This window comes from Syzygium oleosum, unplaced genomic scaffold, assembly GCF_021117445.2.
Source record: "Syzygium oleosum isolate NSW1041296 unplaced genomic scaffold, Sole_v2.1 Sole_v2.02, whole genome shotgun sequence".
Taxonomy (NCBI): domain Eukaryota; kingdom Viridiplantae; phylum Streptophyta; class Magnoliopsida; order Myrtales; family Myrtaceae; genus Syzygium; species Syzygium oleosum.
This window is the reverse complement of record NW_026607486.1, coordinates 14774821-14802755: the sequence shown is the minus strand read 5'-3', so window position 1 is coordinate 14802755 and position 27935 is coordinate 14774821. Positions and strand designations below refer to the sequence as shown.

The 27935-nt window shown below is 42.8% G+C and overlaps 3 protein-coding genes and 2 long non-coding RNA genes across 6 annotated transcripts; 2 read left to right on the top strand and 3 right to left on the bottom strand.

The window, feature by feature from the left end:
- Positions 1-607: 607 nt before the first annotated feature.
- LOC115686889 (plant UBX domain-containing protein 2) lies at positions 608-5828 on the bottom strand. Its single transcript, XM_030612306.2, has 3 exons — positions 4492-5828; positions 3309-3587; positions 608-1223 (listed from the first exon to the last, which is right to left on the bottom strand). The coding sequence occupies exons 1-3, from the start codon at positions 5392-5394 to the stop codon at positions 990-992; spliced, it is 1416 nt and encodes a 471-aa protein (XP_030468166.1). The 5' UTR covers positions 5395-5828; the 3' UTR covers positions 608-989.
- Positions 5829-7148: 1320 nt separating this feature from the next.
- Positions 7149-9795, top strand: LOC130137486 (uncharacterized). The gene is made up of 3 exons (XR_008815912.1): positions 7149-7567; positions 8737-8824; positions 9112-9795. It is a non-coding gene; the product is annotated as an uncharacterized LOC130137486 (long non-coding RNA).
- Positions 9504-12073, bottom strand: LOC115686905 (plasmodesmata-located protein 6). Of its 2 annotated transcripts, none has more exons than XM_056308890.1 (3): positions 10984-12073; positions 10077-10187; positions 9504-9963 (listed from the first exon to the last, which is right to left on the bottom strand). In XM_056308890.1, exons 1-3 carry the CDS (start codon positions 11741-11743, stop codon positions 9950-9952), a joined length of 885 nt encoding a protein of 294 aa, XP_056164865.1. In that variant the 5' UTR covers positions 11744-12073; the 3' UTR covers positions 9504-9949. The 2 variants fall into 2 exon arrangements, with proteins under 2 accessions (XP_056164865.1, XP_030468186.1); XM_030612326.2 differs by having other exon boundaries at positions 9504-9960; positions 10068-10187; positions 10984-12072.
- A 6250-nt stretch (positions 12074-18323) lies between these two features.
- On the bottom strand, positions 18324-22091 carry LOC115686915 (probable peroxygenase 4). The gene is made up of 6 exons (XM_030612339.2): positions 21767-22091; positions 21555-21674; positions 21326-21411; positions 19299-19393; positions 18945-19070; positions 18324-18728 (listed from the first exon to the last, which is right to left on the bottom strand). Exons 1-6 carry the CDS (start codon positions 21810-21812, stop codon positions 18578-18580), a joined length of 624 nt encoding a protein of 207 aa, XP_030468199.1. The 5' UTR covers positions 21813-22091; the 3' UTR covers positions 18324-18577.
- On the top strand, positions 21316-21715 carry LOC130137485 (uncharacterized). The gene is made up of 2 exons (XR_008815911.1): positions 21316-21476; positions 21525-21715. It is a non-coding gene; the product is annotated as an uncharacterized LOC130137485 (long non-coding RNA).
- Positions 22092-27935: the final 5844 nt, after the last annotated feature.

The following is a 27935-nucleotide window of genomic DNA, read 5'->3' as shown; positions in this document are numbered from 1 at the left end:
GGTAGAGGCGGGGGCCATCCGTTGAGCAGCGACCACAATTATATAACGGCGATGGTGGGCGGTCATCGCTCTCGAGCCACGACCCGAGATCTATATCCCTTTCTCTCTCTCATGGAAATTCAAAATCTGAAGGCGGCAACAACCATAAAGTTGTCATCGTCCTTGCGGGACTGTTGCTGATGATTCCTGCTAAGTGCTAACCCAATTTCCAATAGATACTCTATTTTTAATCTACCAAACATCTAATCAAATAGTATGTATCTCTATTTGGTGTCTTGTCAATGTACCAAATTGTATTTTCGAATATTACAAATACTATCTTATCCTATCTAATCTAGTCAAATAATCTCGATTACCTAATATAGAATTGGATGCGTGCATTTTCAAGACTCTACAGGTACATTCAAATACCGAATATTTAATTATTGTGCACACTCTTTTTAGAGACGTAACAAAGCATCCAAGTTTAAGAGCGATGCTAGAGATATTAAGACTCCTCTATGGAACTTGATTTATCGAGTGATATGTACTTAAAAAAAAGGGTTATTCATGTTACCGCGCTCGTTTACACACCCAACGAGAATCCGTACACCACTTAATAAACGGATTTAGTAGACAAGTCTTAATATGTGCAGAATTATCGAATGTTCGATCCTGAAGTATATACTGAGAACCAAAATCAAGTTAAATCGAGTTTTGGAGTATACAGTAGAGCCATGGGAAGTTATAGCATTGGCTCTCGGACAAATATTGATTTCTTTGTAATACACGATGTTGAGTTGAGGTATGATTCTGGGTCTGTACACGATTATGACGCTCTCATCCATCAAGAGTCATGTACAACAATGTCTGTAACAAAGCGCATACAGAAACACGTGAATAGAGGTGCATACAATCTTCTGACGTCTCCAAGAGCCAGAGGATCTGGAACGGCGAGACGGGCAGCTGCAAATGGTCGAGGTAGAAGTTTTCGGGCTTGGGAGTCAGGACTATTGAAGGGGTTCGCTGATTTCGAGGAGTTCGTTCCGGAGTCCGGTGAAGACCACGGAATCGGTTTCAATTGGTCTGAACTTGATGAGAGCCGAAGGGACCAAATCCTCGTCATGGAGAGTCATCGCTCTTTGGCCAGGTTCGGGCGAATGTGGGATCACACGCCGTTTGATGACCACGGGATGCATCAGCTCGAACTCCAGACAGGGATCCTTGAGCGATGAGCTTACAAACTGCGAAAAAGCAAAGTTATCTTCTTAGATTCAGCAAAATAAACCAGCTTCAATTTCTTGATTATTCATCCACAACATCAAGAAGTGATAAAGCCTAACATTCCAAGCCATGAAGAAACATCGGGTCAACACGACAATTTAGTCCTTTGTCGATCAACAGATAAACACATTGGGTCAAAGCAGGTGAAAGCTACACATTTGTCACCTAACTCTACTTTTTGGTCACCGTCTAGTGAATTTTAGCCATAAAATGGAGTAGAAATTGCATGCTAGAACTCAATTTGCGTACTCCACCGGATGTCTCCTATGGCACAGGCCTGTGCACAAGCATAGATACGGATGCACCCGCGAACATGGTTTGCCCAGGCAAAGAGGCATAGTAGCAAATGGAAACAACATAATCAAACCGATTTGCAAGACATTACCAGAATATAAATATTACTACTTAACAGGATTAAAATTGTTGTTATGAGACAATGTTTTCTTTAAGCATCCCCCACTTGCTCATCTTAAACTATGGTGTGGAAACCACATGATTGAACCAATTTGCAAGACGAAGTACCAGAATATAAATATTACTACTTAAAAAGGATTAAAATTGTTGTTATGAGACAATGTTTGCTTTAAGCATCGTCCACTTGCTCATCTTAAACTATGTTGTCCAAGTCAAACTTTCTATACCAGGACATGGTGTCCTGGTTTTTGCAGTGAAGCAGATAGTTAGAAAAAGATGCAGTTCCTTCTGATGGTGCTCTGGAAGACGAAAGAAATTATTCAAGATTTGAGCAAAAGATGAGTAACACTATCGGCAGCAAGGCCGAACAACAAAGACGGTGATTAGTTTATAATTGAAAACGAGTCAAGAAAATTAAAAAAACTAGCATTGACTGGATCTATAGTGTGTTTACACATTCTCAAGGACCTAGGATAGGAACCTTGAATTCATTCATCAATTTCAACAGTCAACCATCCAGCTCCCACAGATGACACCTATGGCAGATCAACCAGAGGTCCCGAGTAACACTAGAAACCCAGGTAACATCTGATTTAATCAATTAGAGCAGGGACTTAATGTCAAAGTAGCTGGCCAAAGGGAGGACGGAGAGGAAGAAGAAAGTGATGGAGGTTATTCAAGATCAAGAAATTAGGGGAGTGCATCAAAAGCACCTCATGAAGTGCTGTAGCCGTTGTGAAACAATTTTTCCTCAAGTAAAAGGGGAACTAACAGTTAGACAATCTCATCGGCCTTTAAATGAAGTTATAAGGAAAGAAACTCACCCTACCAATCAGAAACATCCCAGATCTTAAATTGGTTAAGGTAGTATAACAATGATAGTCCCAAGGATTATACTTATAGGTGACAACAATCACAATACAGCAAGGCAAGTTCTCCAAATAGTGGATACTTACAAAGGTAATTTCTTTTAACAATATGGAATCAAATCATGTCCTCCCATAAAATGTACGTTAAGGAAGTAGTCTCAACTCTGAAAACGTAACTAGTTGACCACTATCGATCACTGATCATTACAAGAAAACCACAGGAACCCCACTCCAGTATGTGGTTTATCCGTGGCAGTGAACTTTAGGTGGTGGTAAGCATAGTTCTTGATGGGTGCCAAAAGGTAAAGACTTGCACTGACACTCACATCTTTTATATGAACAAGCTAGTTTAAAGTTAGAAGAGCTTAAAAAATAATGAAAGAAACATTAGGCAAAATCATACACAAGGTAGACCAAAGATACGGACTTGAGCAGGAGAAATTCGCATATTATAAGCAGAAAACACAAATTCAAGCAGCCAATCTCAGTGGAAGACCAAAAGCCACTATCATTGTCCCCTCCCCCCCATATCAAGTGCTCTTAAGATCTGCCGTTTCATGGCTCACCCCCTTCACAATGCAATCACATGCATGAACTATAGTAAGAACATCTCACGTTCATTGGATCCACCAAAACATCCATCGTCTAAGAGGTGGCATCAATCTTTCCCTTTACAGTTGCCTAGTCAAGTCAATCATGCACAAACGAAAGGAAGCTGCACAATGATTATAAGCTCAAACAAGAGTGGCTTAGATGACAAACCTCATACAAAGAACCTGTTAGCTCCCAAGGAGCAAAGACACCTTGAAGAACCACTCCATCCGGAAACTGAAAACGGATGACGGTTCTGGTGTACCTCTTCCTTCCGGCCTTCAGCTGCTTTTCCCTGTATGACTTGGGGATCAAAAGCTGAGACTCTGCCATCTTCTTCTTCCTCATTTCTGTTTCTCGTCTCACCTCATCCATTGAAAGATTATAAAAAGAATCCGGTAGCTCAATTCTCGCTGCTATACTTTCAGGCACGGAAAAGAACACCCGAATCTAGATGGCATAGAAGAAAGCGAAGTCAGAGTAATAATCAAGGTGGGACACTAAACCAAAAGCTGAAATAACGGCCCTAATAAATAATACACCCAATTAAAGGCACCTGAATTATTGTCTATTGACAAGTTGCACAATCACATAGGGACATATCGCGAACACAAGGACATGTTAAGTCTACATTCATTTCAATGTAATATTTGAAATGGCATAGGGCAGGCGGCCAAGCACTAACATTAGGTAATTGAATAACATTCTACTAACAGAAGTTTTGCAAAATATTATCAGAAAAAGATAAATTGAACATAGCAGATTGTATGTAGTGATTCTGCGTCCTAAACTGGCAAGAGCAGCAATATCAGACATTAAAAGCAAAGTTTGGCACATACTCCAATTCTTTTATTAACTACCATCAAGTCATTAGAAGCATTATTCAAATTTAAGCTTCACGTCCCTTATCTCATAGTAACTTTTAGAGTTAAATATTACCACCACAATCCAATACGTACGATAAAGATATCAAAGCACACAGATATTTAGCTTAATGTACTATCATCGTTAAGCAATAAGCAACTGCAATATAAATATTCCCAATATTTTCCAGTTCTAGTTAAATACTCAGATGAAGCTAATTCACACAGCAAAACCGATCGTAACATAGATAAGAATAGTAAGCAATGTAGGTATATCCATTCCCAGACCTACAAGTGCAGCCAATAACCCTTTGCCTCACTTTCCAGTTTCAACATGACATGGGCTTAACAAACAGGCATGGAAACTATGACAGATGCAGCAACATTAGCAATATAATGCCTTGGAGATTTTGAGCAACAAATAAAGTCATTATTGGAAAAGCTTCTCAGCGAGAGCTAACACCAACAAATGAGGAGAACATTCAACACACCTGCCTATCGATCTTCTCCTTTTCCATTGGTTTGTCTACTACGGAAGGGACCACAGCAGGGGCATCATCAACGTTTTTAGTTTCTTCAAACTTCTTTGGTTCCAGTAAAACCGCAGCCTTATTAATCATTCGTATCTGCTCCTCGCCAGGTTGATCCATCACGGCCCACATCTCCCCGCCCTCTTCTTTTAACTCGAACCCAACAAATTCCAACAACTCAACCCCTCCTGCAACATCTCCAATAGCTTCCCTAATCTTAGGATTGCTCATTCTTATCCTCCTAAACTTTGTATTTTCTGGTTCCTTAGCTATATTCCTAAACAACTTAAGCACGACATCAACTGAACTCTCTGGTGGCTTCGCCGACACAAAAGTGCCAACACAGGACTCCAATTCACTCCTTCCGTCCGCTTCATCACTTGGCAACCCCGATGCACCGACATTATCATACTCAACCTGATTTTCAGCAACACAACTATCCACATGTTGGGAAACTTCCTCTTCAGACCGGAAAGATCTATTGCAAATGGGGCACTCAACTATATTCAACGAATACCCATTCTGAGATCTCTTTCCAGTAGTGATAAGAGAATCAAACGGATCGAACCCGTTAGCCGGTTTCCGATCCGGCTCCACATTACGCGCGATTTCGAGCTTGTTCTGATCCGAAACTGCGGTTTTAGGGGGCTGAGAAGGTCTAGGATTACTGATTTGAGCTGGTGCTGGAATTGGGTGACTACGGATAGATTGAGAAGGGCGTGCAGGGATCGGATTGGCGGGACCAGACGAAGACGAACCCAAAACTCTGCCTTGACCCTTGAATTTGCCAGTAGAGGAGGAGGCGGAGAAGGGGTTGTTGACTTTCTTCATGAACCCCTTGACTTTATCTTTCATGTCATCCATGGTTGTGCAAATGGAGCTGGTCGTGCAAGAGAGACTTACCCAACAAGAGATCCCAAGAACAATGGAGCTGAATTTCAGAGGCCAGAGAGAGGGGATTAGGAACGAATAAAAAATACTCGGGAGTGGATTGTCTTGCTAATTAAGAAAAAGGGTATGAACGAGTAGAGGAGGAGGATCCATCCGTGCTAAAAAAATTGCGACTTTGAATGGATGACGTCGAGGACTTGCGGGCGAGACCGTGCGAGAGACGTCTTTACAACAACAGAGCATTCAGACAGAGGAGGACGCGACTTTGGAGACTCAGGAGGGAATCGTCAGCATCTGCAAAGAGAGGACTTTTCGAGGAAGACCCAGAAAAAAAGAAAACAATAAAGAGCAAAAGCAAGAATTTTTGCAAGAAAGGAAAAGGGTGTGCTTTGTTTTTTTCAGAGCAAACGATGCTTTCCCTCAAAAAATGCATCAATCATCAACTGGGCCAAAAGGAAAAGACAGCATCATTCGAAATCCGGGTCGCGTGCCTGAACTATTGTTACGTGATTTCAACGACTTAGTATCTGACAGCAAAAGGCAGAAAAAACTTGTGGATTAGCACAGAGTTTGTGCTAATCCCACATGAAAGTGTCTGTGTTTTGTCTCCTTCCCGTGGCCGGCCCAATAAGGTTGTGCCATGCCAGAGGCTGATGGTAGGGACGATCATGGGCTTGACGATGTGGTTGGGCTTGTCCAGATCTGAAGTGCAAATTAATGAATCTTTTGAAGCAGTCGTATTGTTGGATCCAGTCCCTTCGTTTAAGCCCGTCCAGAACTAATAAATCGCAAGCTAATACTCGTCTTTAGACTGCCATTGTGGTGGTTGAATGTCCTCTGCGACCTCCCCGGTGGCGATCGCTGATCGCCTTGACACGATAGTGGTCAACCGATACCAGAGAAAGAGAGAGATCACTGGAGGTAGGGATTGAGGGGTGTCAACGCTTGAAACTTGGAAATCGCTCTCATCACGCCATTGATGTGGCTGACGAGATTGACTACTGAATTAGGACTCCTGGCATAATTCGGTAAATTTTTTTCTTTTCAAATGGACACTGTAACATGACTGGGCCCGGTCTTACATCTTTCCCCTCCTCAACGATTGTGAACGTGTATTTCCACACATAAAGAGAAATGTCCATTCGTCCTATACCTTCACTCACGTTTGCAGACATGGATCCGTGGATGAAGGAGAGTAAAAGAGGATGACAGCAGGCCAATGTGGGAGAGACTTTTAGCCGTAGGCCCAACAGGTATTATCGCTTAACTTTCAGTTGGCATCTACTTGTGCTTAAACTACGATTCCACCTGGAAGTAGAACACAAAAGCAGCTATCTCAATCATGCTCCATCACTTTCTTGATATCAGTCTCAGGGACCGTAGTTTCATCTCCTCTTCTTTTGCCCAGTAGGAAACTGCGAGGATCAGCATCTCGGGGCTCTTTTCGTACCATCCATCCTGAGGACATAGGATAAGAAAGAATCCTAGGAAGCTTCTTCGTCAACCTTGTAACTTATTTTATGCAAAGCGTAAGAGCTATTTCGTCGTTTGCGACCCGGTGCCGTGTTAGAATGAGGGAGCCGAGAGATGATAATTTTCTTTATCTGCTCTGTCTCCCTCATGTCTTTCTTGTCAGCAATTCAGACAAATCTGTGAAAGGTACTGAAGTCAGATACCGTAGAATTGCTGTCCCAATCAAATGTGGTCATGGTCACAAAGCTTATAGACTTTGAGGACATTTTAGTGGGATTAAAGAACTATCCAGAGGAAATCACCTGGCAGAGTTCCAGTTGCTGGACTTTATTTAATGGCATCGTCTAGTCAAAAGGTGAGATTATCACAGTGATACATAAGTTTTAGATTAGAAACATTAACACCAGATGTTCCAATCAGAAGTTACATAAACAGTGCTCTTGAGATTATGACTTCCTGAGGGTGTTTAACTGGTGCCTCGGTGTCAGCCGCAACTGATTTATCAAAAACAGTTCGTCATTAGTCAGCCATCATAGTTGTCTGCTCTCTGTTGGTTGAAATCAAAGGACTTCATGAATTGCGGTGTTTCCTGATCATGACAGATGAAAACTTGGAAATTGAAAAGTATCGTCTGTCCTGAGGAATTGGTGTGAAATTTCTTGGCAATTCATAGGTAATTCCAGGTTCAGTAGTGCGATTCGATCTACTTCTTTTGAGTACTTTTTGATCGACCAAGCAGATGTACTAATGTAGATCAGAAAATGCATAGGATATAATACCCGGCTTGGTCGATGATCAAAGTTGAACGGGACTTCTTAATATGAATCTGTGAATAACATCTCTGGTACAAAGTATAGTAAAAACTTCACTATGTTGAATATGCACTATGTTGAATACGCTCTTATCTTTTTTGTTCATGGATATTCTGCGGATTTGACTGAAACTTTAATTTGGATCTAACTATCCAGGAATCAGTTATTGAAGAATAACTTTCAGAAAAGAGAGGAGAACTAAATTCATTTGCAAGATGGCCTATTTTTTTTGAGACAGAATAGACTGGCATCATCCTTTAATAAAGAGCCTTTCAAGAGCCTAATCCTTGAACCTCCAAAAGTGATTGTGAATGATGTTTCTTAAAGAACCAGAATACTTCTAACAATGGGCTTATGGTGAAGTGACTAGTCAGTCATCATTAGGAGGACTGTGTTGTTAAAAAAGCTCAAAGAGCTCTCTCTCCCTTTTACTGGTGAAGATTCTCCATTATGCACTGTACCATCCGCAATCTCTCTCTCTCTATCTTTAAGATTGCCCCGTGACTTAAATCTCATGCATGCATAATGTCACTCACTTTTGCTAATTCTCTTATGTCTCCTCTTTTGAAGGTCATGATATCTGGTCTTCTCTTTATCTTTATGAAGGGGAATATACAAAGCCTTTTTGCTCCGCATTATTAGTTTGATGTCTAGATTATAATAGCATACTTAGCGGCAAGCATGGCTCCTCCGGTACATCCTCAAATATTCCAAATGCATGTCCCTTCCTGCTTAAAGAACGCATTTTTTTTCCCACGAAAAGACACTGTGAAAAGAAAAGTGGATTCAAAGGATCTGATTGGGATTGACCCACCAAAAAGAAAGACCCAAAGTAATGGCAGAGAAGGGATTCTACACAATTCTTGGCATCATGGTCTTCCTAAAATAATATGGTCATCATCATTTGATGGCCCTTTGTCCCCCTTAATATACTTAAGAGGAAGCTGGTCTAAATTGATGCTAAGATGATTAAAGAATGATTTTTGATTCTGTAATGTCATCCTTTGACCAATGGCTGGTCCTTGAGCAGGATCGTGCACACAAAAGGTTACCTGCTTGAATTTGTTTTCAGAGTACTGCAATGATGTGCAAAATACTGCTGTAACACAGAAGTAGAGGTAAAAGAATTGTTTACACTGACTATGACTGGTTTTCATGTTTTGCCTGCATCTTTCTGTCCCAAAAAAACCACACTAAATTCCTTGTGCAGCTAATTACCAGATATTGTCTTTCAAATTTAACGTAAACTTTTGGAAACATGGCTGAACTTCTACTAGTGTTACTCACGACACAATCATTGTATTTGGAGCATCTCTTGATAATAATCTAAAGGAGGACTTAGTTAACTTGACAAGTGATACTCGAGTTCAGTACCATGAAAAGTCTCAGTTACTGCCTTTTGAAGGAATTTTCTGAAGAGCGGGCTGATCGAAACAATGGAAGGGAGGATTTAGTTAACTTGGAGAAACATACTCGAGTTCAATATTATGAAAAGTCTCAGTTACTGCTTTTTCAAGGAATTTCTGAATTGCGGGCCAACTGACACAATTGAAATGCTCAGGCCAAAAATCTCAAAGGTAAAGTGACTAAAGCCAAGTGGCCCATATGGAGGTGACCGGAAAAAAGAAACTGAATGACTTTTTCTTGAATTGTACTCCAGTTCCTCATATAATTGATTCAGCAGGAGATGGAAACAGTATCGCAGAAGAAGAAAATTGTTAATCTGCAGCAAGAAGCTCGAATCGAGAGAAGCAAGATATGCATATAATCTAAAGAAAGCCATGAAAATGATCCAAGTTGATCACAACTGCAAAGCACTAAACTAAATTAAGCACAACAATACAAGAGCAGCCCTTTCCACAGAAATGTCTGCTTTTTGTACACAATCAGTGAAGAACAAAGCCTAGTTAACTGTTAAAAAGAACTAAAAAAGGGGAAGATTGGAGAATGTGACTTCTCTCTTGTTGCAACTTTGCCTTTTCACTGGCTTCGAGGTACTACATATCTCAATGCTCAATCTTTTTTTTTTTCTTTTATAAGTCTACCCTTTAACATCTTCTTTACAGGGAGTGAGAAAAAAGAAAAAGTTTCAAAAAAGGGACAATGGATAGAAAGAAAAAGGATGAAACAAAGACAGAAAAAAGTCGAAGCCAATTGATCATTTCTTTGAATCGAATCGATACCACGGCGAGTAGTGCTCGGTGCTGCAGTTCTTTGATATGTCCACAACCAGCAAGTGCAGTTCATTTACCTTCTGCAAGAAGTAAAAATGGACAGCTTGTTAAACACATAATAAAGAAACAGATTATGAGGCAAGAACAGGGTCAGTTAGAGGAAAAATAGAGCCAAAACGAGCAGTACCCTTGGCTGTTTCGCAGACTTTCCCTAGGAAAGAGAGGAAGACGATGACCAGCGTGACCCCTGCGATGAGCCCGATCAATATCGCTAGCGTCTTCTCGATCTCGTCGTCGTCGTTAGTATCTGTTTTTCAAATATTTGCGCAAATGATCAGGGTCTTACTCAGCTCAGCTTCACTTCATGATGGAGCAATCGAATGACAAGAGTCTGCCACTTTTTCCCATTAAGATGTTCTAAGTTGCCTCTGGAGAATGAACAGCAAGCTAAACCAATTTGCTTGTTTCTTTTCTCAAGCATCAAACTCTTATTGCCAATCTTACTTTGCCCCTGTTATGAGCAGTCTCCATTCCCACTTTGCATAAATAAATTGTATTGGTGGTGGCATAATAATTTGAGGACATACAGCATAGAAATTTGTCAATCAATCCCCTCATCGTTCTTTTCCCACGATAAAAAGTGCTAGTTAGACAGCGTGAACATCATGAACCAAAAGAAAATTAAGATAAACAGGGGTTATCAAACTATGTCTACGGACATCTCAAAAGCATTACCATAGCACAACCACAATTACAACACACACCCTCACTCCAGAGCACAAACTACTGACACTTCCACACTTTCACGTACACTTCTTAGACCCAGAAAATTGAAAGAAAGGAAGCTGAAAACTTAAATTATCAGAAGATGAAATTTTACAGAGGAGCATCTAATATCAGTTGACTATACCTTGGTAGTCACATTGCAGACTAATTAGCATAGACAACCTACTTAATAACGTACGCTAGGATGGTCATTGAGCTAACGGTAAAGCTCAAATTCATCCAAGATAGTCCATGTAAACACTATCCAAGCAATAACCAAATTAACCCGAAAACCATGCTAAACCATGAACCACCACCACCATAGACCCGATTCTTACCGTGGCCGCCATGCGAGTGGTCACCGCCCTCCGAGTACCGCACGTAGCACTTGGCCAAGAACATGTCCGCCCACCTGGCCGCACCGCAGTTGCTCTTCAGCTGCCCGATTGCCTCCCCGAGGCAGTCCTGGCACTCCTCGGGGCTCAGGTCCTGCACGCATTGCGCGACCGCCCGTACATCGCCGGACCACCCATCCCGATAAAACTTGTAGGCCCCACCGTCCCCGTTGCTTGCCCCGATGTATCCCAATACGGCATCGCGCCTCGTCAGCGCGTTGGTGTCGTAGCTGTCCGACCCGGGCCCGCACTTCTTGATCACGAGGGTCTTGTCCTCGACCCCGAGGAAGGTGCTGTTGTCGTACTTGACGAAGCAGCCCTCAAGCTGGAGGGCACCGCCGCAGGCGCCGGCGCAGAGGGTGCCGACCTGGCTGACGGCGCGGGCGACGCAGCGGGAGCAGGTGCTCTGGTCGAGGTCGCCACGGCATTGGAAGAGCCCGTAGATAATGTCGGCGGAGGTGGTGCCGGCGGGGACGGTGAAGTTGTTGTAGGCGGCGAACATGGCGCTGTTGACGAAGGAGGTGAGGACGGAGTTGACGCCGTTCTCGTACGGGGACCCGGGGAGGTACTTCAGCTGCGAGCAGCCGCCGAAGACGAAGGAGTCGGTGTCCGAAGTGGATGGAGATGCGAGGAGAGAGAGCGTGAGGAGGAAGATGGAGGAGAAGAGGAGCGGAGGAGACGGAGCTTTTTCGGCGACGGACATGGTGGTCGTCGAGACAGAGAGAGAGAGAGAGAGAGAGAGAGAGAGAGAGTGAAGGGTCTGTTTGGTTGGGAGATGCTGGCTATGGTGGGTTGGTCATATAGCAGAGTGCTCTGTTTTGTGCGTGCGTGAGAGAGAGAGAGAGAGAGAGAGAGAGAGAGAGAGAGAGAGACGTGGTTCCTTCGAAAGGAATTTACGTAAGGAAGGACGGAACTTGATGATAGTTTCAACTGTGGAGGTCCAAAAATTATTGTCCAAATATTAGTGACACTCACTTCAAGTAATAATAATACCAAAGGAATCTAACTGTTTAGATCAAAATCATTTCATGATCAGGATAAACTACGCAGTAAGCAAATCCACTTATAGTCGAATCTTTACGTGTGTCGTTTGGTCAGTGCCGACGTCGTGTCGAATTCTTCTTCTTCTTTTTATATATATATTTTTCCATCTATTGATCTAGCCAAAATCTCGGTAACGGAACACCTAAACTGATGACGCGTGCGGGGTTTAAGTCAATATGATCGTTTGGAAGGAAAGGAGAAAAAAGAGAAAAGGGTTTTGGCTCTACACTTTTAGACTTTCGAGTCTAGTGAGCTCTGAAAGTCGATATAAATAGTTTTAAAAGAGACCGGTCATGGTTGACAATTACTCTTCATCAGCAACAAAGATAAAAAGAGAGGGTGGCGAGGCGAGGGACCTCAGAGCGTCACCTACCAAAGTGGCCTCGAAGGATCAAAAGCTAGCTGGTGGTTGCTGGTGTTCGTCTTTCCATCGATTTCATAGGGTTTGCTAATTCATGGCTGACAAAGCTTTGATCGTGCACGAGAGTAGGTGAAATGCGGCATTGGATTTTGGGTTTTGGGGCCAAATTGAAGAAGAAGAAGATAAGAGTTGTTTTTGGGTTATTGGGAGCAGTTTGATTGGGATTGGAAATATTGCCTGAAAGTGAGACTTTGAGAGTAGCTACGTCAAGAGATAAAGATTGTCAATGCTTGTTGAATGCAGACGTAACTCAGTCCCTATCAAGAGCTTCCATATTGGTTAAGATCATTCTAGAGCATTGTGCTCTTTTCCCCCTTTCTTTTCCGCCCCTAGAATTTCTTCTTTTCCGGACATAGTTTTTGTTGAGTGCTGTTGTATATAAACTGCTTATTCAATTAAAAGCCCTCTTGCAATTTGCCGCATCGCTTTGTAAGTCGATTTTAATAAGCGCGGTATCGCTCATGGTTGTCTTGTTCGGGCCTGGCAAGTTCGTTGATGTGGTTGCTCGACTGTGAATTGGTTTTGTGTATTCATGCTACTACAGCAGCATGATGTAGGGGCAGTATTATTGCAATGAGATGTAAGACACTTGTAAATAGAAGGCTCACACACTTTCTTTGCCAAGGGGACTTATCTTGGTCGTCCGGTCGTGGATCCGAGGTTAGGGACCCCAATCCAGGGGCGGCGGACCTCAGCTTGGGTTTGGGGATTTAGCTCAAGGTTCAGGGACTCAGTTAGGGAAATTTCTTATGTTATTTTAAAGATAACAAAATAATGAAACGCTACTAATATGTATATTGGTCGAGGGTGAAAGATGCACAAGCCAGCATGCAGATGGTGTCCTAACGGGATTTGTCTGAAAGCTAGGAGTGCTATGCCTCTACTGAGGATGAGCAAGATATTGGACATCAATTTATCTAAAAACTGGATGAACCTAAGTAGAAGGTGAATAGGTTTGGTAAAAATTTTTTGCGAAGACTTGGAAAGACCATGGAAAGGTGAACGGTTGGGTGGAGCCATTATCGTTAATATGCTTGGAAGGACCAGAAGATGAGGAGTTAGATTCTAACGAGCAGCGTGTTTAGACTTATCGGATTGCTCGGAGAAGCACCTCCTTCTATCAGACGAGAAGGAAAACTTGTGATGTGCTTCTAACACCTGGAGAAGAGGACCCATACCTCTTTTCATAATGATTCGTCCTTTCGGTTGGCCTACTACACTCTCCCAGCTCTAACAGACTCAGCAAAAATAGAATTCATCGTGTAATCCTTGAGATTTTACAGCTTGTATAGAATCTGCTGCTTTTACTCGAAACTCCTGGAGTTATTTTTACAAACTTGAGCAGCTCTCACAACATTATATCACTCTTTTTTAGATTACAAATGTTCACACCCTCTATAAAGATTAACCATAAAAAATCACTGTATTTTGCATAAAGGAAAGCACAACAATTCAATGCAACTGAGAGAGTTTTGGTTGTAAGCTTCTTAAATGCCACCAATCACTTTGATGTATTTTTAAAGACCTTCAAGCTTCGGCATAAAGATTTCGGACCAAGTAGCAGGATACTTTTTTTCAGAAATGGATGGCTATGCCCAGGAGCCGCTTGAGGCTCGATCTTCCTTGGCTTCCTAAATAACCATTGAAAGCTTTATCTGGTCGAGTAGCGGCCATCGAATATCTTTCTATGGAGCATTAGAGGCCATTCCCAAAGTAGAAAACTCTGCTTCTACAGTCTGCCTAAAATTTTTTCTACTTAACCAAAAATGCCAAAACCGGTTTGATTCACTCTAGGTAGCTTTTAGTGAATTCCAACACTTGAAGATGACTGTTAAAGACTAACTTGAGTCCAATTCAAATAGATATAGAGATGAGTCTTCCCTCCAGGATCTCAGAGGCTCAGATATAGAACCATCCACTTCGTCTGTAGCATGTAGTGTTTCTGCAAAACGGTCCTTCCAGACTTTTCATGAATTTTCATTATATGGTGTCACCTTCTGTAAACAGGTTTTTCCAAGCAAATTGACGTCCTCATGTTGCATGAATTGTTCGCCTTTTTTGGGTCCATCCAAACTTTAACGAACCCTCAATTGATAACTTGTTCGCCATAGAGGCCCTTTGAGAGTCAAACGCATTTCCCATTCAATAGTTTGTTCTCTTTTTGCAGAGCCAAAGCCTTTCTATGCTTTAGACATTCTGTTGTTAACACTATCTGTATATAACTTTTGTATATAAAAGTTGTTCATTCAACGCACCCGTATATACATATTAGTAGCCTCCGATTATTTCGTCATTTTCAAAAGATTGTAAAGATTTTCCCAACACCCTCTCTAGTCCTTGCATCTCAGGAAGCAACTCGAGCAAATGGGATTTTTAGTACCTGAGGTCCTTTTAACTGGATGCGTGCTTTTATTCACAGTTTGCCGTATCTAAAGCCAAGCACACAAGGACCAAACAAAGCTTTGCACTGTAACAAGTCCAACGAACAATACATTAGACCGCTGACTAGAGCTCATGTAAGTCCGAGGAGAGTTAGAGCACAAAAAACAAAATGTATCAATGTCCCATTGACCCACAAATTGTAATCCGATTCAAACCTATTGTCAGGCAATGTGGGACGATATTTAAATATCCTGACAAGCTGAATTAGGAGTGGAGCATGAAATTTGACTGATGGCAGTGGACGGAAATACACGAAAGGGATTCCGCTAGCTGTGAACTATTAGGTAGAGGAAATTCGCACATAGATAAAGAGCATTTAGATTCGTTTTCAAACGATGTGTGATAACATTTCCACGGAAGCCAAAACCATGTTCGAAATCAACAACTTTCTTTGACTTCACTAGTGAAGAAACAAGACATTATTGCAACCTTAGGACGGTCCTTTTGAGTGAAGAAGATAATATAGAAATTGAATGGCAAGATAATATAATTTGCTCTTTGCCCATGAGATGTCAACTTGCATGTTGTTGGTGGTGGTGAAGTACCGTAGCTGACATTGCGACCCTTGCCCTAGCTCGCCTCGGTGGGTGGACTTGGACGACGGAGACAAGGACATCACTAGAAGAGTCTTCAGCTCACGACCCAAAACGAAATTGAAAATTGATGGTTACATTTCGTGTCTTCATCTTGACTTTGACCAGGGCCCTCCCACAAATGGCTTTGATGCTTTGGCCATAGGCAAAACAACCCATTAATAGAAAGTCTTTTTCTAAAGGAACAACAGAGAAAACCAAAGTTCAAGTTAAATTCGTATCTATTAATTGCAAAACCAAACATTCTTCGGAGAGAATATGAACATACATGTTGATTTTAAACCTAAACATGTTAAATGTCGAACCCGAAAACTTAAAATGATAGGCGTAGAGATATCTATATGAATTTGTGCGGAATTAGGAACTGCATATAAAATCGATGGACGGGGGGCCACGCTCACGAAATAAACTGGGATGGAATTCGGCTGTGATACCATGTTATAATATCCAATTCGAAAAGCTCAAGCGGGAGAGGGAGAACACGTGTGTACGGACAGCATATAAATCCAGTAGACAAGCGACGAGAGATACTTTAACAAAACATCCAAATGTCTTGCTGAGCTTTGCTTCGCCGTCCCTTTCTAATTAACTATATAGTCCTTTCTTTTGTGATGAACTATTACTAATTCATTCTGATCAAAGATTTTGATCATTTGGATATTCGATTATTCGTGAATGCCTTAGAAGGGAAAAAAAAACAGGGTGTCTCTGCGGGCATTTTTGACGTCACCCAAGATGGTCTAGGGCACGAATGCCTAAAAGCATGGACATCAAAAGTCTGTTCCTTGAATTAGATTCTCATCTCATTGCCTTTAGGCAAAATAACATAAGAAAAAGAAGATGTACAGCAATTTGAGCTACTTGCGTTTCTGCTTATGGCATGAACCGAAGCATGGAATTACTTTTAGTGTTTGCGAAAATTTCAATTGGGAAAGAGATTAATGATTTTATTCAATTATAGCCTATTGCTGCTTGTGAAATGCTGCGAATACAACGAAATTATACGATATATGTAATTTAGAGATAGAACATCGTCATATGTTATGTCGTGTGGATTGTGTAGCGAAAATATTTTTTCGATATTAATGTAGTATCTTCGGCGTTGGTTTGGTGCAATCACGAAACCGTTCCCGGGCATAGAATGTCTTTGATCGAATTGTGAAATACATGCACACAAACGTCATCGAAAAAAAACGTATGTGTATCCAATCTTTTTACTAGATATTATGGATTTGTGTCTATCCATCTATGTATACCGTCAAATTTAATTTGGCCTTCAACAAATATATCATCAAGAGGCAGGTCAACTTCAACGTAGGATTCTGCTTGACGGGTCCACGCATTTTGGCCTTTACTACTTAACGTGAATCGACGACCAACCAAACTTGGGCAATTTTAATTTCCTTAAAAGAGAAGCTTTCACTTAAATAGTACTAAGTGCCGCTCAATTCGTGGCTATTTTCTTGCCAAAAAGTTCAAGCAATCGCCAAATTTTAGAGCTAGAAGGTCCTAACTTTAGGGAACCTTTCACGGCTCGAAATTATCTCTCTAGCTAGACACCGGCTTTGTCCACTAGAATCTTCGATAGGGTTAGGTGCCAAGCGACTTGACCCCTCAAACAAGCATCCGACGACAAAAGCGAGCGAATCGTCTAGGACTCTCTCTGGACGAGGTCGGGGAAGATGACCATAGATCGGGTCGCCCTTTCCTACTCTTTGCACGAGGTGACTCTGACTGGTTAATGTCCTACGACGCAATCAAGGCTTTAGCATGTTAACCAATGTCATAGGACATAGCAGGGTTGGCCAAGAAGAAGGAAATCGTGGCTGGATCGAAGGCTCAATCTCTTAATTTAGTGGGCTTAGACGTTGGACTAGACTGGTTTTTGTGGCAACGAAGGACCACTTACATCTCCTACCAAACAACCCTCAAGACTATCAGAAAGATTGTTCCACTTCACACATCAATCTTTGCAGTTACTTCAGCACCTAGTTTAATGGCTGATAGTGTCTGTTTAGTATACGAGAGGACGTTCTAAAGAGTTCTAGATCACTTGTGTAGGGGTGAGCAAAAAGAACTGCTCGGACCGGATCAGACCGGCCAGTCTTGAGCGGTCCTCTAGAATACCAGTCCGGTTCCTGGTTCTATGTGTGGAACTGCTCTCCCGGACCGAACCGATCTTTTTTCTTTTTTATAGTTTCTTATAAATATGTAAAAACTAATAAGGCCCTAATTTATGTTGTCCAAAGGCAAGAAAAGAAAGAGACAGGAGTCCTGTAACAGCAATAACTATAAAAAAAAATTAGTCAAGACAAATTGACATGTATATACAGAGAGCAAAAGAAAGAGAGTTAAAAGGGGTGTGGCCATTTTACGAGAAAAATAATTGGAAGTTTATGCTTGGAAGATATAACGAGAGAATAAAACGACAAATAAAAATAAAAAATAGAACATGCTACTGATTTTATTGGCCCACCATGGAACCGGACCGAATCGGTCGTTCAGTTCCGGGGGCCACCAGTCCAGTTCCCGATTTGAACCAGTTCTCGATTTTTGGCTGGGAATGGACCACCTAGGAACCGATCACCCATTACTTATGAGGAACAATAGCTCTGGTATTGTGTTGTGTAAAACTAACTTTTAAAGGAATCCAAAAGAGTCCCTAAGAACAAGATGGATTTCAATCCATTTGTGCCTTTTCAGCATTAGGAAGAGAAAATCCAGCGAAGGATCATAAGTCCCCCAATCAATCCCATGAAACATGGAAGGTGGGTAAAGCTGCATTGTCACAAACAATCTCGATTCGATAAGGCAGCTGCCGAATTAAGGCGCATGATCTTAAAATACTTACATTATAAACAGCATTAGTAAAAAACACACGTCAATCAAGAAGCCAAACCCCATGTTGGTTTCCGCTTCAGTTATATTGTCTTTTGTAGTCAATGCATGAATACTGATTCGAAATACAATCGGAATCTACAGCCAGCTAAAACGGGGACGTCGAGCGCCGTAGCGGTTTCGCCTAAAGTCAGTCGAATTAATCCTTCAGCTTGTTGGATGCTCGGTCCTTCTCCATGCGCTCGAACAAGCTCCCGTCGTACACGGCCCGGACCGTGTCCTTGCGAAGCAGGCCGTCCTTGTCCTTGCAAAGCATGTACAGGACCTTCCATTCCGTGTAGCTCGCCAACCTGCAAACGAAGCATGGAAAAATTCCTCATCATTCATTTTCCTTTCACTTTCCAACTATTTTCTGTATATTTCATTTGTTGCCTTGTGCTTTATGCTGTGATGTTAAAGAGGAGCGAAAGAACAAGCATCTCTTTGCAACTATTTGCTGTCATTGTTTGGCACTTTTGTTTCAAAGCTGTGATGCAAGACAGAAACTAAAAGCAATAGAAACTAACCAGCCTTTGTAGTCCTTGGGTTGCCTGTTGGATTTGAGCATCTCCTGCAGTTCATCCGACGTCAAGGCGTCCTCGTGCGTCCGCGCATGCTTGCCAAAGATTTCTTCGAATTTCGACGGAACAAACCTATTCGACCCACAAATATTCAGTATGCGATCAACCCCGATTAGGACTTTCGCAGTCTCGTTTCCAGAACTTCTATTTATGTCGATTCGATACGAGTTCCAGGACTCGATCGAAAAGGGCGCAAAAAGCTCTTCTTCTTTCGTATTTGAACCACGGTTAAGTCGCGTATAGAGAGAAAGGCAATGTATATGTACGTGTGATGAGTATAATCGTACTCATATTCTATACCTTCCTTCCGAGTCGTAGACGCCAGAATCACTTCCGTGCTTGGCCTTGTGGATGTTCTTGACTTCGATTGGGAACAGTAAGGAAGGGAATTTCCCCTGCTTTTTCAAACCAAATCAAGCAAGCCCCGTTATATTAAGCATTCATTCTCAAACAAGTCAACACACAGACACACACACACACACACACACATATATATATATATATATGTATATATTCTTGATTAAGGATGACGTTTGACGCGTGCCTTTCTTCCTAGTTCGGACCTTATTATGGCATTCTTAACCTATGACTTCGAGTTTGTTAAAGAGAAAAAAGCAAAGCAACATCCGACTTCAAGCAGACAACATACGCAATATAAGCGTAAGAGAGGGGGTTGAAAAAATGACGTCATATTTTGACGGGAAGGTCTATGGTTCATTTTTGTTTTGCTCCATAAAATGCACAAGCGGTAAAGTTGATGGAAGACAGGAGGAATATAAATCTGTGTATTTTTTATTTAATGTTCAATTTGTTTCCATCATTGTTACCCTTGCTGACGTGGAAATAAAAGGTCGGGGGATGAAGATGACTTTGTGCGCACTCTATGTGGAGAAGGACACGGCAGCGGAGCAGGTGTCGCTTTGGATGATTCCACATCCATCACCCCCGCGCACACGAGAGGAGCCACCGATTGCGATTATTTTCCATATAGCGACGGTCCATTTTTTTTTGTCTCCGACACGTGGCATTCTTTTTCTTTCTTACAATTTGGTTCATCCTAATTTTTTTTTGGGTCGAAGATTGATCCTAATTTACAAAGCTTATCCCGAATCGATACCAGTTCTTCCGAATCTATAGATGACTCCGACGTAACTAGCTTAGAACCTAATTGTCTAAAGACGTGTCCCTAGCCGGTCGATCCGAACCGCAGGCTTAGAAGGTCGTAATGTATATCGACCCGTCCCAATCTTCTAATTTTAGGGTAGGTTCTACCCTTCCGAATCATGTAAAGCGAAACTAAACTCGAACCTAACTTTTCCAAGAGGCATGTTTTAATATATGCTTGTGTCCCACCATAATGACGTCCTATATTACAAATGGCAGTCTTTGTCTGTGGAAAAACCGAAAAAAAAAAATAGAAAAGGTATTTTTTTGGGGGAAGATATGGACATTCCAATAACTAAGACTTATAATCGATAACCAAGCTATCATGCCCTTTGTTCCCGACCCAAGAGGGTCGATTATAACTCCATCTGTATGAACGTGCACTCTAAGATTCGAGTTAACCTACTCCAACTTCCTCATCTCTCATTCTAAAAGGAATAATCTGAGTCCGTGATGCCTCCGTCACCGTGACTACTAATACACGCCTCGTCATCCGCTCAATCTAAGTACTCTTATTCATGATGTTTCACCGGGAAAATTTCTATTTAGACCCGCTACTTATTCACGACCCTTCACCGGACAAATTACAATTTAGACCGCCACCCGGTCGTCCGTTAACCCATGAGAAGGCCAGCATACATCGAACGGGGATTCGTTCGCCCCGATCCACATGGAACAGACACGTTCGATGCAGTTATTCCCCCCGCTTTTCGTGGAGGTGCGGCAGCAGCCTCGGTCCATGGCACGCGGCCGACCGACCTAGTCGGTTAGGATCTCGAGGCGAGACCCCGAGGGAGGTTGAGGACGGTTTCGAATTTCCTGCCCTCCTCCTCCTCGACTCGCCTCATGAACTGAGGCGAGCGAACCGGTGCCGGTCCGATCCCACGTCCAGGTGTTTTCAGTACGGATCGTAATATATACGTATTCAATCCGAATCTACCCGCGTCCGAGGTGGGGCTCCTCGTACCGCCCCCGTGAGAAGCTAGCTACCCCACAAACGACGCAAACAAGAACAGCGCAATTCTACTCATGGTCATTAAATAAGAGAACAGGGACCACGTGATCCCCTGCTCGATGTCCCTTCCTGCGAAATTACCTCCGAAAACGACACCAACTCAAGCACGTACGACCACAAACATATAGGCACAGAGAGAGAGAATTACCGGGCGAGTTTTCTGGCTGAGCGCCATGTTGATGAAGGCGGCAGCGACGGTGGACAAGGGGAGGCCGGCCCCGATCGACCGGAAACCTTTCAAGAGCAGCAGAAAAAGTTTAACCCTCGAACGAATCCCATCAAACGTTTGAAGAAGAATCGTGGGAAACGAGAGAGAGAGAGAGAGAGAGAGAGAGAGAGAGAGAGAGAGAGAGAGAGAGAGAGAGAGAGAGAGAGACCTCGGAATGTCTCCCATGGATACACGAGGCCGTCGTGGTTGCGGTCGAAGAACGCGACGTGCTTCTGCAGGACGCTCTGGTCGTGCGGCATCGCGGGATCGTACTTCTCCACATTTCTACCTGCAAAACGAGTCCCAAACCACTCCCCATATTCACCAAAAGCTCAAGAACCCAAAAAACGCGAACGGCACGCGTTAGCGATCCCGGCTTACCATCGTCGGAATCGCTGCTCGACGACGGAGACGACGCCGCCGCCATGTGATCCTCGAGACTTCTATTCCCTCCCGGAGAGAGCGAGAGACGGAGAGACGGAGAGAGGAAAGCGACGAACAAAGGTAGGGGGTTGCGAACCGAACGGGGCGAGAGCGCGCCCCTCGTGTTTTCTCGGAGCTTTTGAGGGAATCTCTGCTGAGCTTCCCTTCGTTCACGTTATACGGACGATTTTGTGAGGAGAGTTGCGACGGCACAGCTGCGTTTTTATACGTGCGGAGCTACGGTCATCCCGGGGAATAGTAAATCTTTAGCCAAATCGTGTGTTACTCGACAGGATTGTTCTCCATTGGGAAAGCAATCCCCGGTGTGCGGAAATTGAGTTCACACCGGCTGTCCTGAAACGACAATGTCTTGTCTTGCTCATGATTGAGCCAACACGACCAAGTTTGTACACGTGTCGGCATCGTAACCGTTGTTCACGAAGAGGATCTTTTCTTTTTTTACGCCGTCGATGTGCTGAAAACTCTTGAATTCATCGAACGGCGGCAGTTAGTTAGGGCTTCGAAATTTTTAATTCGGTCGATTTTATCCCGAACCTTTCGATGATTTTCCAATACAGTCCTTCTGGTCAATTTGGATCGAAAATTGCTGATGCGACGGTTCAGTTACCGCCGACCGTTTACGTGGCATGGTCGACGGTAAGATGGACGATTTTTGTAAATTTTTTCAAAAGGAAGAAAAGAAAAGGAGGAAAAAGAAAAAAAGTTCAGAAAATTCCGGCCATGCACGTAAGCACCAGCCATTAGCCGTGCCATGTAGGACGTTCGACGTCCACATTGGTGATTTCCAGCCAATATTGGACCGAAAGATTACACGGTTAAGAGTTAAATTGGGCAAATTGAAAAAATTATAACTGAATTGGTTATCGTATAATATGTGTAGGACTTTTCTGACAATTTTCATAGTTCAAGAAGTGTTGACAACGAATAAAGACAAAAGTCAACGAGTGGTGATTCTAGACAATGGGAGCGAAATTTGGTCGAAACACAAGTCATCAATACAAACCAAAAAAAAATAAAAAAACAGTCGACATCTTAAAAGGAATCCACAACTTGCCAGTGAAGTCACCAGTAGCACATGATACAGAAGCTATCGACGAGGAAATCCGCCGGTTGACATCGGTCATTGGAAGTTAGTTATTGCAGATTTTGCCAAGTGTTGGAACTCGAAAACAAAGAGGATGGAACAATGATACAACGAAAGTTTTACCAATCCCATAAAGATAAAAAGTTTCCACATATACATACTTATGTCGCGATCCATTGTTATGTGTTTTCGAAAAAGTCTATTATTAAGTACTTTTTTGAGTAATGTCGAGAATATTAAGGTCGATTTGAATAATTTGTTCATTAGGTACTTTTGAATGACACGTCAAACTTAAAATATCAAATATAAGAATCTTTAACGTGGGGTGTTGTAAATTAATTCTATTAAAAGAATTGTTGCTGTATTCATCCCTTTTTTTCACAAATAACGAAATTCTCTTTTCATCCATTTGTTTATTTCGAGGGGCCACGTGTCTGTCGGCTTTCTTTACTATTAATATATATATTTATAAGAAAAACTCGCACTAATTAAAATAATAATAATAATAATAATTAGTTAAGAAAGAAGAGTTTGTACTTTGTGTAGTTTGCTGTGAAGCCTTTTCGTACGGGGTGAGAATGACAATGACAGCATTATATAAGTTTTTAAGATCTACCTATGAAAATCCATCGTGCAATATATTATTGCCAACCTAAGTGGGCTCCAAATAAATTCTTTGGAAATTACGACACGCCATGCTTTGCCAAAAATCTCTCATTGCAAACATCAAAAAAATCAAATCCAATCAAATCAAATCAAATCAAAAGGGTTTCCGTGGAAGAACCGAGAACCGTCTCCGTATCTTAGCCCCAAAATTAGACGGTCTACCTAATTTAAGGAAAGAGACCTCGAAGCCTATAACTCGAGAACGTGGCATCCTCCCCGATCGAACCGTGACTTGGTAGCCAGTACGCAAACCGGAGCAATCGTAAAGATCTTATTAAGAGCTATTGGAAGGTACCAACATCATCGGTAGAAAGTCAATAAATGAATGATCAACTCGTACACGGGATGGCGGCGTCGCCCGTGAGATTCGATTTCGGCGCAACCTAAACTCGTGATCTTGTGAAAGACATGTCGGGCACGCGATCCCCCCGAAGCAATCGGGTGTAGGTTAGAGTGCTCCCGAGTGTGAACGCGAGACCGGACAGATTTCGAGCGTTTGCTTTACTTAAGCAAAAGCAGGGAAGGGGGGCCGCACGAGGAACCCAACTTTATGCTTCAACGTCACTTCCACTACAGTTGGGTGGGGAGGAGTTTTCCTGAGTGGGACGTCCTTATACGAACTCCCGTGCACGCGCCTCTCGCACGCTCCATCACGGTCGACATGGGCGGGGCCCGAGCCCGGTCGCCGCCGTCCGATTTGGCTATCGGAAAGCTCCTTACAAAAAACGGTAAACGACGGCGGAGACTGTTGGGGGGACAAAAGTCGGGCAGTGAAGGATGAAGGGTAACCCCATCAATCGAACCGGATCGGATGCGGCCGATCGATCTGGCTCGGTCATGAGTCGAGTATCGAATTCAATGCCCCGGAAACCGTTGTTTTGATTGATCGGAACGAATAATTTAAGTACCTAATTAAACTCGAATGAGTCTCGGAAACGACGTTCAGCAACGGTACGGTTTGGGGTCATCGATTCCGTTTGCTCCGGAGAAAAACCGGGGTTTGAAGCAATCGTTTAACTTGACAAGAGAGGTTGTTTGTGAAGTTAGGACTAATTTTTAAGGATCATCGTGCATGGCATTGTGCGACTTTCCACCGAAGGAAGTAGCTTTTCCCACCGCGAGCTCCCTCTTTCTGATACCAGCTCAAAAAGCCAACATGCACGTATGTGCTGATGGCATTGTTTATGTTATCGCCACTTTACTTAGTACGCGCTAACCTTGATTACGAAACGATACCCGGCCCGCCATACAAAGCTCATGTGCTGCTTTTCGATTAACTAATGCCGAAGATGCCGAACCCGACTTACGAAAATTGATTCTCGAAATGATGTAGCATGTTCCCGCTGGACGTGTGGACATAACTTGCTTGTTTGAGCAGATTGATAAAGTTTGTATCGACCACTTGACAGAATCAGTCCCGTTAAAGGGTCTTAGTATTTCGTGACGCCACTGATTCTTTTTCAAGGGAAATGTTCGAGGCGTCGAAGACTATTTCGGGAAGCCTTTCGGGTGCCACATTTTGAAAATCTTTCATTGACGCGTGTTTCGTGCTAGTAATTGAAAAGTATGTCTTGTGAAGTTAATCACCAAAGATGGGTAGAACCCAACAAGATTAATGGGAGAAGAACACTAGAAGTATTAAAATTTATGTACGGCGTTCACTTTAGTGTCAAAAGTTTTCGCTAGATCACTTAAGTGTCAAATCGGAGAAAAACGATCACTTAAGTGTCAACATCGAGAAATTCCGGCCAAATTAATACGCGACTTTTATAATTAAAATTTTAATCTGAGTTGGGTTTTTTTATAAAAATTAGTTCATGTGGCATTTCCATGTGTATATTTCGATTTTTAAAATTTTTTCTGATTTTTTTCTTTCTTTCCTTCTTTTCTTTTTTTCTTTTCTTTCTCTTCTTCTACCTTTGGCCGGTGACCAGACACCGGCCATGGTCAGCCGCCTGGCCTCGCCCGAACAAGGCCGACGTCGCTCGCCACAGGCGAGGCCTGGTTGACCCTCGCCTAGGCGAGGGCGGGCTCCCCTCGGCAAGGGCTCCCCTCGCCAGATCCGGCGAGGCTGGCCCTTGCCCAGGCCACAGCGGCCTTGCCGAGCGTCGCCCGCCCCTCGCCTAGGCCACAGCGGCCTCGCCGAACGTCGCCTGCCCCTCGCCCAGGCCGTGGCGGCCTCGCCGAGCGTCGCCTGCCCCTCGCCCAGGCCGTGGCGGCCTCGCCTGGGGGAAGGCGAGGCGACTCTTGCCTTGGGCGAGGCCGGCCCTGGCCTGTGGTTTTCGAGGGACTTTCGAGGGCTGCCTCGCCCAGGGCGAGGGTCGCATTGCCAAGGCGAGACTAGCCTCACCCAAATATGGCAAGGGCTGGCCTCGCCCATGGCCGGCGAGAGGCGGCCTCGCCTATTGCCGGCGAGGGTGGCCCTTGCCCCAGACCTTCCCGAGCTTCATCGGTGGCCGGTCCGGCTACTGGCAAAACAAAGAGAAGATCATAAAAGGAAAAAAAGAAAAGAAAGGAAAGGAAAAAATAAAATTAAAATTAAACCGAAATAGGGTGAATAAGCTAAACTACGTCGTTTTGAAGTGTACATGCTGACTAAACCTCCGGCAAGCCACATCGGCTTCAGAAATTAATAAAAAAATGCCACGTTGGATTTCCGGCCAAACTGACCGGAATTGGCACTTAAATTATCGTTTTTTAAAAAGTTTGACACTTAAGTGATCCGGCTGAAATTTTTGCATTAAAGTGAGTGCCGTACACAAATTTTAATACTGTAGTGTTCTTGTCCTTGAGATCAATTAATTCCGGAGCCCCTTCGTGTGAAAATCAAATACGAAACATGCAATGCACGAACGAAAACGCTGCGTCCGCCATGCAAGACTTCTGTACGCAATCTTCCCAGCTACGACCCAACACTAATTAGGGTCTTCGTCTCGTGGCCTATCCTTCGGGCACGAGGATCGAAAATATACAAATATACAAATCAAACATGGGAAGCTGCGGAAGCATCGGCTTGGTCCATCTCTGTCGGTTCCATTATTTGGGACTATAGTCAAGCAATAAATGTAAAGAAAAATATCTTATGAATGGCCACCACAAAAGACCACGAAAAGTCAAGGAAAAACCAAAGTTTGAAATGGCCCTGGACGGAGATGTCTCCGTTCATGAATGTTAGCTAGTTGCAGATGCTCGTGCTGCTCAGATCTAATCAAGAAATTACTCCAATGGCCCTCCTTAGTCTCTTATATTAAATGGATAATGTGATATGACCTAAGTCTTAGTATATTATATGGCTATTTCCACATGTGGGGTGAGGAAGTCGTTCGTGCAACTGCTGGTCTTGGGTCTCGGACCGAGTGGCGGGACTATCGGGTTTCGCATGAACATCGGTTGAGGACAATGTGCCTCGTGTGTCTGCCTCAGTCTGAATGAACCCTAGCCAATGTCAAATTTATTCTTGATTCTTTGTATTCTTGCACAACTTTGGCGTACAAAATTGTCGGCATTGACAACTTTTTTTGTCAAGACTTTGAACTGGCAATGCACTTAAATATGATTTCAAGAAGCAAGTATAGAACTGTGCTTTCTAAACATGTGAATGGCAACGCCAATTTTATTCCCTTGAAAGGGGCAAATTGGTTGAACATAATTGTCATTGACGACATGGCTTAGGTGGGTACTCAAGTCATGCTTACCTACCTTATGTCATGCGTGCTATGCATATCGGATTGAGGCGAGTCGGGAAGTATGTGACGATCTTTTTTTTTGGTCGCAAAAATGCGACTAGTTGGCTCAGTGTTTATCAAGGGGAAAGGAAGTGAGAGAGAAATGAGAGAGAGGGTTTGTGATTGTCGACGAAAAGAGTCGGAAAAATAATCGTGTCTCGTTGCACTAATGATCCAACGATGCTAAAGGAACCGAGTTTAGTCGTGAGAGCAAAATTTGGAAAATGATACCGATAGTCTCTAAGTTTTGACCCATTTTGAAATGTTATACTTGAGTTTTTAATTTGTTCATTGTGCTCTCTCCACTATTCCTAAATATTCCATGAAGTCCTTATGTTCGATCAAATAAGAGAGAAGGCCGCCACAAGTCCTTAGGGAAAAGTAACAAACATATTTTAAACATATTGCATTTGTACCAATTTAGTCCTAAACTTATAATTTGACTAATTTAATCATAAACTATTTCACATTAGTACCGATTCTGTCCATCTGGCCAATTTAGGCCGGAAATTGATGACGTAGACACTGTCCATCTTATGTGACATGGTCGGCATTGACGTAGACAAATTTTTAATATTTTTCCTAATTTTATTTTATTATTTTGTTATATTTTTTTTTTACACTCGTCGAC

Excerpts from the sequence above, each read along its gene's own strand:
- LOC115686905 (XM_030612326.2), bottom strand. The coding sequence starts at position 11,743 with ATGTCCGTCGCCGAAAAAGCTCCGTCTCCTCCGCTCCTCTTCTCCTCC. Across the intron at positions 10,188-10,983 it reads CCACTCGCATGGCGGCCACG|ATACTAACGACGACGACGAG; the intron begins GTAAGAATCGGG and ends TTTGAAAAACAG.
- LOC115686889 (XM_030612306.2), bottom strand. The coding sequence starts at position 5,394 with ATGGATGACATGAAAGATAAAGTCAAGGGGTTCATGAAGAAAGTCAAC. Across the intron at positions 3,588-4,491 it reads AGGAGAAGATCGATAGGCAG|ATTCGGGTGTTCTTTTCCGT; the intron begins GTGTGTTGAATG and ends TATGCCATCTAG. Across the intron at positions 1,224-3,308 it reads TAACAGGTTCTTTGTATGAG|TTTGTAAGCTCATCGCTCAA; the intron begins GTTTGTCATCTA and ends GCTTTTTCGCAG.
- LOC115686915 (XM_030612339.2), bottom strand. The coding sequence starts at position 21,812 with ATGGCGGCGGCGTCGTCTCCGTCGTCGAGCAGCGATTCCGACGATG. Across the intron at positions 21,675-21,766 it reads GAGCAGCGATTCCGACGATG|GTAGAAATGTGGAGAAGTAC; the intron begins GTAAGCCGGGAT and ends CTCGTTTTGCAG. Across the intron at positions 19,394-21,325 it reads TCAGCCAGAAAACTCGCCCG|GGGAAATTCCCTTCCTTACT; the intron begins GTAATTCTCTCT and ends TTGAAAAAGCAG.